Here is a 12095-nt window from a genome sequence, read left to right on the forward strand (position 1 = left end):
CTTACAAGGAACAGCTTTCTCTTGGGGAAGTGATGCTGAGTCATCACCTGCTTCTGCTTCATGTGCCCAGAGATGTGTTCCAATAAGACCTTCTCCCAGGAAATTACAAGTTTGTCTTCATCATTTAAGGATTTTCAAACTGATCTTCAATTTTATGTACGTTGCAGAATTTACAGGGATTTGTTTTGCCTAGCAACACATTGCTTGGTACATATGGTGCTAGATTCAAAAGTAGATTCATTCCAGTAGAAAGGAAGTGTCTCATTCTCTTCTGACAGCAGCTGCGCAGTTCCCTTAAGAGAACCTTGCATTTCTTGATTCTGGTATTCAAGTGCACTGACACAATTTCTTTCACCAAACATAGTGTGCAAGTAAATAGCAATGTATCTCCAGGCTAGGCTTCAAACCCAAAGTATTTTCCGATAGTTTACTGTCTTTTGTGAATGCAGCATTATTCTTACCTTATAGCTTTCAGCTCCTTGGATTACATCTTTCATTGAAGCAGACAATTGATCTTTTTCTGATTGAACCAACTCCAACTGTTCCTTCAGAGTCTGCATCTTATTAAAAAGAAGAGTGTGTCATTATAACAAAGCCCTCCATGCAGAATCTTCCTCTTATCAGGAAAAAATCAGAGTACCTCTTTTCGGCTGGCATCTAATTCTTTCTTTGCTTTCACAGCAACCACTTTAATTTTGTTTAGCTTCTCTCCTTTTTCAGCAGATTCTTTTTCAAGCATCCCTAAGATAAATACATAAGAAAATTAAAAATTACACCTTTCCATTTCTTCCTAAGAAGTGAAATTAAACTAAACTCAATTAGAACACAAACATCAGCATGACTGTAAAACCAAACAAAATATAAGGCAGGGGGAGATGTTCAAGTGTTTCATTCAATTAAACATTTAATTTGAAGCTAAAACATCCAGACACACAGAAAGCTTAGGGACAATCCTTCACTGGACAATCTTTCCTTGCTTCAGAAGCTCCCATCACAATTAAGAGTTATATTCCTGTCTACTTCTACATAAATTTAACAACGCAGAAGCATTTTCCTGTTAATGTGTTGGGATAACTCCAATAAAACAACAGTAGTTTTGGCAGTGTTGCTTCTCTTTCCTTCTCGTAGCCTCAGGGGTTCTTACTGATAACCTTCTCACATTTAAAAAATAAAGATTAAATCCACTACACTGTTTATAGACAGATGTATAGAGGAAGAAAAAGCCTTAAAAAGTATCAAATCATATCCAACTTAAAACTGCTAACATTTTAAATCCCCAAGGGAAGGAATACTGTAGGAAGATGCATTAATATCTACTTCTCCATCTTCCTCAGCTTTCAAAAATACAGGACAATTATGCAAAGAAAGAAAAGGTAACAATCCAAAGAAGCCAAACCATTTATATATATGAAAAAAGGGAGAAAGATACCAATTTTGTCTTGAAGCTCTGCTACTGAAGACTGTTGATCAGTTTTCTCAGTCAGTGTCTCCATTAAATTCTGTATTATAAACAAAGATACAAGAAGTATTACAAAAATTTCTTTGTAGTACCTATTTTGTCCCTAATAAGCCTCCAGAAGTTTCAGCTACAGCTAAAACTGTCTATGATCCTACTACCAGGAAAGCCTTTATGAGCAACTTCATATCAGCTTGGTGAAAGTTATGTTGAAAGCAGAACATTGCAATCTTTTAAGAGCAGCTTTCCATCCTGTCCAAGGACAAAAAAGGGGAGACACCTTCATTCTATAGCTGTCAGCTTTACAACTCAGCAATTCCCAAGACCTGAAGCTAATGCAGATCAATCAGCTTTGAGATGGAACCACAGAAAGTTAGAGGTGAAAGATTATCAGGTCAGTCCATCTAGTCAATTGATTGCTTCAAGGGATATTGATAAGAAGAAAGGTTCAAGTACAAGCAACTTTTGTCAAAAACATTATGATTGGTTTTGTTTCTTTTTTTTTTTTTCCTGGGGGAAAGAAGGGATTTCTGAGGTGCTAGAAAACCCAGAAATATGTGCTTTCTAGAAGGGAGACTCACTTTTAGGCCAAGGGAAAAGAAAAGAAAAAAAAAGAAAAGAGAGAATTGAAAGTATTTTTTGAACCTTAATTCTGAAGACTTTAGAGGTTTAGTCTTTATACTTCAATAACAAAATATAACCTTTAGAGAACTCAGTTCGTCTTTCACATTTCTAAGCTCAGTTTCCTTTTGTTCCAGAATGAAATTTAGGTCGTCTTGTTTTTCAGATTCTTTTTGCTGTTCTTGTATTTGACTTTCATAAAAAGCAAGTTTTTGATTGATCTCTTCAGTATTAGCTAAAAGATCTTGATTTTCAATCCTTGCTTTTTCACTGGCATTCCTCAGCTCCTGGATGTCACGTTGAAGCGCTTCTTTTTCAGACAACACTCCTTCCAGTTCTTCTCTCAAGAGATTTTTTTCTTTTTCAAAATCATGAATAAGGGATCTATGTTCTCTATGTTGAGCTGCATTTTCTTCTTCTAATCTCTCAACTTCTCGCTGCAAACTAATTACTTCCTCCTCCTTTTGTAGAGCAAGGCACTGCTCTTCTTTAATTTTTGATAAGCATTCATTTGCAATTTTTAACAAGTTAAGAGAATCATATTCTTCATTAGAATCTGAAATGCTGAACCCCACCTGCTCAAGTAGGTGGTACAGCTGAGTTCTTACAAGGGATGTGTGCATTTGTTCATTTTCAAGTACTGTTGATATATGATCTTTTTCTGCAGTCATCATCTCTAGTTTCTTTTGTAAGTTTTCAGACTGCTCTTTCAATACTAAACAACCATCTTTTTCAGATGTAGCCTTTCCCAGCTCTTCACTTAATTCACCTTTTTCCTGAATGAGTTTCTTATTTTCCTCATGAAGAGTGTACACTTCAGATGAAAGCTGCTCTTTATCACGCACCAGAGATTCAATCTGTTTTTCTAGTTGCTCTAGCATTTGAGCATTTTCACTCTTTAAAGTTAAAGCTTCATTCAGTCTCTCTATTAATACCTCTTGCTTTTGCTTCAGGTCATTAACATACTCTTTAGCAACATCCACTTCTTGCTGAAGTTCCTGAATTTTAACTTGGTCTTGCTTGGACGTTTCCTGAAGGATTTCTCTCTCTCCACCCAAGCATTTTACATCATTTAAAATATCCCTGTTTTGATCAGTAAGTACAACTATCTTTTCTTCCAGTTCTCTTATAGTAATCTCTTTTTGGTCAATAGAGCTTATCATTGTGTTATTGTCCTCCTGAAGACTAACAATTTTACATTTAAGCTCTTCTATCTCTAACTGATTGGATGACAATTTTTCTACTTCTTCCTGGAGGCGATTTACAGTTTCAAGAAGAACATCCTTTTCACTGAAAGCAGCCCGGAGTTTCTGTTGCAGTTGACTGACATCAGAAGCTTGCTGTTGTTTCATTGATTCAAACTCCTGGCTGATCTTTCCAGCAGATTCACCTAGCTCAGCCTGGAGAGTTTCCATTGTTTCTCTCAGGCTGTTGTAATTGGACACTGCTTCTTCTTTCTCCTGAGTTAGCTTTTCAAGTTGTTCCCTAAGTTCCTGCATTTCAAAAACTAATGCCATCTGTTCTTTTTCAGAACCAGATAATAAAGTTTCATTTAGTTCAGAAATTTCTCTCTTGTGTTCATCTTTCAGAGTTTGAATCTCCAATTTGTGCTCTTTCGCAGCAGTTTCATAGTGCTGTCCCGCTGCTTGGAGCTCCAATTTTAGTTTTTCAATTACACAGCAGTAATCTTCTTTAGTAAGCTGCAATTCATTTATCTTAAAGTCCAAATCTTCCCTCTCATGAAAGTACTCATCCTTCATACGATGGATTTCCTCTTCCAGTTTTATCTTGACATTGGTCATATAAGTTAACTCATCTTTTAATATACTATGTTGGGACTGGAGTTCTTCTAAACTATGCTCCAGGTATCTAACTTTTTCTTCCATTTTTGCTTCTACACAAGGTTCTTCCTGTGTATCTGCAACATCTATCTTGTTTTCTAAATTTTTATTTAAGACTTCTCTCAGTTGCTCCAAGTTATATTCATGCTGGTCAGTTGGAGCATGCATTTCATCCTTGGCATTTTTCTCTGCCAAGTTGTGCTGTAACTGATTTATTTGATTTTGCTTTTCTTCATTTTCTTTAGATGATACTTCAATTTGATGCATTAGTTCTGACACCTCTTCCTGATGGGCAATTTTTAATTTTTTAAGCTCTTCATTCAGATTTTTTATTTCATTATGGTAACACTGAGAGTTGCTTTTAATAGTTTCTTGCAGATTTGTCACTTCTTTGTTTTTGTCTTCATTCACATCTTCCAACTGTTTGTTCAGACACAAAATTTGCTCCTCATAAGTAGATTTAATTCTTTGGACATCATCTTGTAACCTTTTAACTTCTTTTTGACTGTCATTGTAACATTCAGCCTGTTCCACCAGCTCCATTTGTTTTTTTACTTGTTCTTCTAATTCCATCTTCAGCTTTTTTAACTCCTCATCGTGCTTGCATTGTGCATTTGCTAATTCACTCTTCAGAGCCTTTATTTCTTCCAGAGAGTCAATTCTTGATTGTTCCAGTTGCTTCTGCAATTCTTCTGTTTTTGCCACTGCAGCCTAAGCAAACAAGGAAATTATTAAATACTGGTTAATTTAGCACACCAAATTTCCAAGAGAACTGTTTACAACAATGAATTAGAAAATGTAGCAGTCTAGTTTTAAAGACTGATATAGCTTTTAAATATCTAACTGTATTAGAATAACTCAATTCAGAAGACACTGCACAGAGTACAAGAACATTTGCAAAATATGAAAGGAAGACTAAGTCCTAAATTATGTTTACCAGCATAATTTCACAAAATAGTCATGACAGAGTTCAGCTTTAGCAACTATTCTGATAATATAGTAAAGATCAGATTACTTTTAGTGCATCAAATTCAGGTATCTGGAATATAAAGATGTCCATCAATTGCAAGCAATTTAGTCTTCACTTTACTATTAATTGAGATTATTGATATAATATAGATGTCTTGACTGACAGGCTCCTTCTTATGAATATCTAAAGGTAAACATGATATGAATATCTAAAGGTTTACCTCATAAAGGTAAACCTGTGCTCCCATGGAAAATCAGAGCTGATTGATTGAAGTCAATGTAGGCTGTTAATGCACAGACTGAATTCATCTTGCAGCTGTGGAACTAGACAGTGTATATAATAATTTTTTATTATTACTATGAACTAGATGGTACAGAGAAACTATGCTTTAATATATGAAGCCTTTATATTTAGATTTTTTTAAGAGACAGAACACAGGTAAGTGAAGAAAAATATTAAAATTAAATACACAACAAGTAAACCTATATAATAATAAATATATCATTATTTAATTATTATTATATTATATATATAATATAATAATAAATATAATTCTGAAACATTCCAGAAAAGTTCTGTGGCCTGTTTCAGTACCTCTGCTTCTTGCTTTACTTGAGTATTTTCTTTTTTCAGAGCTATGCACTGCTGCTGACTTTCAGCTTTTTCCAGAAGCACAGCATCCAGCCTTTCTGTGAGAGCCTAATATTAAATGAGAAAGATTATTGAAAGAACAGTTTCTTAATAATGGAAACAGTGATTTCTGAAAAATGTAGGAACTCACAGATTATGACCCTTTTTGTCAAATAAAAGCATCAGTCTGGTTTTAAAAATTGCTTCCAGCCCAAATGCAAACGATATTAAATAGGTAGACAAAAGCAATGATGTTGGGTTCTTTTAAAAATTGTACTCGTGATCAGCTAATTTTTATTACAAAGTGGTGGTGGTGAAATTCCCATTCTGTATAAAAGAAATCTCCATCCAAATTATTCTCTAATAAAAACAATTCTCAAATTGAGAAATTCCCCCTCACTACCAATTTTCACTTTTGTATGCTGTGATCCCCATCCTGAGAAAGACAGATCCTAAAAGTATTTCCTGTATCATGCAATTTGAATTATGTGCTTCTAATCTTATCAAATTACTGTCTCAGAACTTCTCTAAGTGGCTGAAGTCTTTCTACAATGGTCACTCCAAAACAAACAAAAGCTGGTCTAACCAGCCACACAAGGAAAAGTCTTGCTAGGGACCTTTGTACACATAGAATAGTTTGGGTGGGCGGGGACCTTTAAAGGTCATTGAGTCCAAAACCCCGGCAGTGATCAGGTTGCCCAGAGCCCCATTCAACATGATCTTAAATATTTCCAGGGGTGAGGAATCTACCACCTCTCTGAGCAACCTTTTCCAATGTTTCATCATCCTCTGTGTAAAAAATCGTCTTCCTTATATCTAATCTAAATCAACCCCCTTTTAGCTTAAAATCATTACTCCCTGTTCTATTGAAACAGACCCTGCTGAAATGTTTGTCCACATCTTATAAGCCCACTTTAAGTACTGAAGTGCTGTGGTAAGTTCTGCCTGGAAAGTGTACTACTCTGTACTATTCCTCACAGAACCAAGAGTGTTTGCTGGCAAGTGGAGTAAGGACATGAGGGGAGAAGGAAAAAAACCACTTTAGGAAGTGTCTTGGATTCCTCCAGATTGGTTCCATTCTATTTGAATAATGGTTTTCAAGCTCTTTACTATTTACCAAATTACTTCTGTGGATTTATTTCAGCTAACTTTACATAATACAATAGATATCCATTACACATTCCTACCTGAATAATATCATCAGCTCCTGCAGTAGCTGCTTTAGATCTGAGTTCATCAATTTCTTTCTCCAGCTCTTAAAATGAAAAGAAATTTCACAGTATGAAGTGATGCTGCATCATAGTAGCAAATTTCCAGTAAATCCTGTGCCTGACAACACTTCTATTCCAATCATCTTTTACTTCATCAGGTTTTTTTTGTTACTAAGTGATAGAGAGGACTAATGGAAAGAGAAAAAATATTCCGCACTACTTCTCCAGTCCTGACACCAAGCATGGTTTCCTGAGGAATCAAAACTTCCTTACTTGGATAGAGGGGCAACAGATAGAAATTCTGATGATGATGATCTTACCTTCTTTTCAATGGTCAATTTAAATCAGAGGAAAGATACTCAGTTTCTACTATTTCTCTAAAAATAGGCAGCAATCAGAAGAACAAAATCTTATGAATAAACACACTGAGGAAAAAGCTGGTATAGCTCATCTCTGTATCCTTATTGTTTCAAACAAGGGGAAGTGACACCAGTCCAAGTAGTGGGCCACTGGAGGAAAAAGGACAGCAGAGTGGAGAAAGACAGCACATGAGAGCACAAATTTACACATACTTTTAGGTGTTAAGCATAAAATTTTGTTTGCTCTATTTTACAACTTCCTGCTAAAGCAACGAATGATTAAGCATAAAGTAGCAAACTATCTTAAAGAAGCCATTGTACTCTACAACAAATTATACTACTTATGCATTCTTCCTCCTGTTTGCTTCCTGAAAAGCAACCTGCACCAGTATGGGGAAGAGACAATGACAAACCCCTCTTCAACTTTTACACAAGCTACACTGTTCCATCATGTCATACTGTCAGACCAAAATTAATTTAATACCAGACAAAAGCAATGCTTCTTTTCTTGTCTTTCTTAATCAAGTTACTTCAGTCCTTATCCTCTCACCATAAATAGCAAAATTGAAGAAAAATAAAATCTAGTATTTTTGCCCAGAGTCTAAACCTACCTATCAAAAACACACACTGATATTTGAAAAGTTAAGGTAGTGCCAAGCATTAAGGCAGAAATTGCACTTTCCAGTCAGATACCTGCACATCTTGACTTCACTTTCTGTATAAGCATCATTTGTTTTTTTGCAAACTTGATGAGGTCCTCTTTGGGCAATGTGTCCAGCTGTAAAGAAAGTATGTATCAGAGAAACCAGCTTTCTCTAACCCAGAGGGAAATAGAAACAAGACATTTTAGCATCTGACTTCCAAGAAGCTGAATTTTAGGACAAGAAACTCTTACATACATTTTCAACAAGAATAACATTTCAATGAAGAATAATGTCCAAGTTACTGATGTTCTGTTATCCAATTCTGTTATTTCAATTACAGTAAGATAAACTACTCCTCATTCTGTATTTTTCTGAAACAATTCTGGAGCACACAATTGGGCAGCATCAGTTAGGAAAACTCAGTTAGGAAGGATTACGATTCAGTACCACAATTTGAACAATATTTTGAATATAGCATGCTGCCCTAACATTGTCATTGATTAAATTTACTTCCAATGTATGCAAAGATGTCTGTGTCCATTATGAAACAGACTGCTGCCAAAACTGGATGCTATTAATGATTTATAAAATATAACAGGAAGTGAACATACCAAAAAGAGATATCTTTTTCCTCATGGTTTCCAAAACACTTCATCTTAATGTTTACAAAATAATTTTTCCTGTCTAGAAGAAATGTTAAAAATATCTTTGTCTTCCTATTAGTCACAGCTTGCATGCTAAGCTGTAACCCTTGCAACTACTGATATCCAAATGAATGAGGTTTGTGGGGACTGATTACCTTTGATTTCCCTGATCCTGGTGTGCCAGAAGATGCCACCATCTCCTGCCCAGCATCTTGAACCTACAGCAAAATGAAGTACAATCTGGAGTAACAAACTTTTCAGTGTAAGACTACCAAAATAATTAATTGAAAGTCTTTGAACGGAGACTGAATATAGCAAAAGCACAAGAAAATAATTAAAATAAAATAATAAAACAACATGCATTTGTAGGATTAATCAGAAAACATAATGAAAAAAGTTATACTGTGATTATTAGAACAGCAGAATGGAAATTTCTCAGTGTCCAAACCAGTATGATCTTATGTTTCCATTACTGAATGGACATATAGAACTGATACAATATTGCAAATTCATTTTATTTACAAGCAGTTTCAAAAGCATGAGTCACTATCGTGTTCTTAAAAGAGGCATTTAAAAAGAACAAAAAAACCCAAAACAAAACCAACAAATCCAAAAAATCAACAACAAAAAACCCAAAACAACAACAACAACACAAACAAACAGAAAACCAAAAAAACACCCCAAAAACTTGTAGAGGAGTTGCAGTTAAATCAAACCTTGCGAACTTCTGAATCACATAAACTCCTAATCTTGTTTTGTTTCCTTCTTCAACACACTGGTTTATCACTACAATTGTTAGCCTATCAAATATATTCCAAAAGATCTGGCAAAGTCATGCCTCATTTGGACAAATTATAACCCCTCTCTTCTTTTTTTTTTTTTTTAAAAAAAAAACATACTAATTCCCACTAGATTTGGTGGCCTGACAAATACATCTGAAAAGGTTCTTCAAATTCTAGGCTACCTATCCCTAAAATACATGAAAAATGCCTTCTACTGTAAACTTCCACAGATCTAATCTAGGAGACTGTTACTTTACAGTGGTTTATATGAGATATGCTTACATACAATCAAGAACACAAAGAAACATATACAGCCATGATGTGAAGGAAAAGGGAACACACACTTCCAATATACAAGGAATAGCATTTCCAAGCCTTGACCTTTACCCTGCTTTTTCCTTCATGCTATCATATGTGCATGGGTATAAAAGTGAAGAGCTGTATATACTAATATTTTTATACATGTAGGTGTTTTTGTTTCTATACACACGTGTATGTATACACACATACCTTCCCTTTTATTTTGCTATTCATCTCATTCTGCCCAAAAAAATCAAAACCCTTGCAGTAGACTCTAAAGAAGAATCAAACGATCTGAACACTTTAAGAATGGAAAATCACTAATAATTTAGACAGAACAGGTGATACAGATAATAAAAAGCATCACCTTTAGAAATATGAGTTCAAGTACAAATCAAGGACAGAGGCAGTTATAGTCATTTATGCAGCACATATGCTGTTTGTTTTTGTTTTTTTTTAAGATGGCAAAAGCAAACTTTTTAGGAAAAAATGTGCTGTACAGAATCAGGGAAAAAAACCAACAACTATAAAGTTAGTTTTAGATCTTCTTAGCATGTAAACTTTGTCAACATTTACACTCCTAATATTTTAGTCCCTGGACAGCATAATTAATTATGACAAACTGCATGTACTGTTCAGAAAATGACAGTTCACCACTCTCCATACTACAGCAAGGTCAGATGAATTTTCTTCTCACACTACTTTTACTCCTCTAATCTAATACAGAGGCAGACATACTGTGTAAAACAATGCATCCAGTTTTGCTGTTCTGGTAACAGAAACCAGCTCATGTAGAGGGCTTCATCCACTTGCGTTAAGAGAAAAACAAGAAAGATGAGCTACCAAAAAACCTGAACTTTTCATTGATTAGTCACATCAAAGCTGTGAGCCAGCAGCTACTAAGCATGCTTTTAAGCCCAACACAATCCTACATGTGTCTAGTCCACCATTCTGCCACCATTCTGAAATCCAGATGCTTCCATAGTTTACTGATATATAGATATATATTAATTTTTAAATTTTTTTCAAGCCTACTTTACCCCCTACACTAAGGGGTTTCCATGCCCCACACTTCAAGGTTTTCCATGTATTTTAACTGCTATCTATCCCTCACTTTTGCAATAGCTTAACATACTCTTAGCCTAGCCAATGCAATATATTAGCCTTTGCTGTAAATTGTGGCAGTAATAATGGCCATCATGAACATCAATTTTCTGATCAGTGTGCAACTATTAGACATCACCAACTCCAAGTGTACCAAGTCACATCAAAATGCATTTTGAACTGTGATTGCTTCAACCAAAAGTGGCATCGAACCTCTATTGGAATATGGCACGCAAGCAGCACAGACACAGCAGGAGAGTTAATTTAATGTGTTCACTTAAAACTCTTCAATGTTGCCTTTGGATTTGCCTTGGTGTTTATGAAAGCTACACCAGATACAGACACTTCAGCGGTTTTATTTGCTTATGTTGGTAGGTGTTCCATAGTTGACGTACTATTAACACATCGGGTCACCTCAGTGGAAAAGGAACCCTTGTTCGCCCGTGGGTGCTTTCACAGAGTAAGCACCCGACGCCCTGGCCGTGTGTGACCCCAGTGTCGCTCCCCTCGCGTCAGCACCACCCGCTCTCCCCAGCCCGTGACAGCAGGGCGACGTCCCCACCTCTAAGCAGGAGGGGCACAAAACAAGCCCCGTGTAGCCCGCACCGGTGCTCGCATTTCCGCAGGGCACAGGCAGCGGCAGGGCCCCCCTTCCCACCCCCGGCCTCCCTCACAGCAGCCGTCCGCCGGGCCCGCGCCACTCGCGGGGGCTGCGAGGCAGCGGCGGCGAAGGGCGCACTGTGCCCCGCGGGTTCCTCCGTCCGTCACTGCGGGAAGGGAAAGGAACCCGAGGGGCGGGAGGGGCCGGTCCGCACCTTCCCGGTGCCCCGTGCTGCATGCCAAGGTCACGCACCGCCCCCTCCACACACGCCTCAGCTGCGGTGCCCCCGAGGGCTCCGCGGCCCCTCTCCCCCCGCCGCGCCGCCTTACCTCCATGGCGGGGCCGGCCGGCTGCAGGGGCAGGGAGATCGCGGCGCCACAGCCGCCGCCAGCGCCGCTACATCCTCCCCGAGCCGTTTCCGCCTCCGTCATCCCTGCACGCCGGGCTCGGCCTGTCCGTCACCGAGCGCCGCCCCGGGGGGCGGGCGGGGCTGAGCCCGGGGCCCGCTGCCTCCGCCGCTGAGCCCGTCTGGAGCGGGCCGTGAGACGGGCAGTAGATCTCGCTAGCGGCCTTCTGTTCTCCGTCTATAAAAAGGGGAGAGGGGAAGGGGTACGGCTGCAACACGATTGCACCCCGCTATTCCCTGTTCCTGAAGGGTTTCTAAGGGCAACGCAGTCCTGCAGGCCTGTGTCTCTCACTGCCACGTAAGAGCATGAGGTGAAGGGTGACGTGCTCGGGGAGAAGCGATTTAATACCCTGTTTTTAATACCTTGATGTAAACACAAAGTGGTTTAAATTATGTATCAAACAAATGCGGCGGGTGCCGATAGGATGGTGCCAGACATTTCAATCAGTGCCCAGCGACAGGACAAGGAGCAATGGCCTTAAAACCACAAGAAGTTTCACCCCAACATGAGGAAGAACTTCGTTAC

The 12095-nt window shown here is 38.0% G+C and overlaps 1 protein-coding gene across 1 annotated transcript in view; it reads right to left on the reverse strand.

Annotated features, from left to right (window-relative positions):
• Positions 1-11609, reverse strand: part of GCC2 (GRIP and coiled-coil domain containing 2) — a 30866-nt gene extending 19257 nt beyond the window's left edge. The window contains exons 1-9 of the mRNA XM_015637390.2: positions 11493-11609; positions 8532-8594; positions 7782-7866; positions 6706-6773; positions 5483-5587; positions 2158-4629; positions 1430-1499; positions 641-741; positions 462-560 (exon numbers count right to left, since the gene is read on the reverse strand). Coding sequence (XP_015492876.1) covers positions 462-560; positions 641-741; positions 1430-1499; positions 2158-4629; positions 5483-5587; positions 6706-6773; positions 7782-7866; positions 8532-8594; positions 11493-11594 — 3165 coding nt within the window. The 5' untranslated portion in view covers positions 11595-11609. The remainder of the gene's footprint in view (positions 1-461; positions 561-640; positions 742-1429; positions 1500-2157; positions 4630-5482; positions 5588-6705; positions 6774-7781; positions 7867-8531; positions 8595-11492) is intronic.
• Between the last annotated feature and the right edge of the window lie 486 nt (positions 11610-12095).

This window comes from Parus major, chromosome 1, assembly GCF_001522545.3.
Source record: "Parus major isolate Abel chromosome 1, Parus_major1.1, whole genome shotgun sequence".
Taxonomy (NCBI): Eukaryota; Metazoa; Chordata; class Aves; order Passeriformes; family Paridae; genus Parus; species Parus major.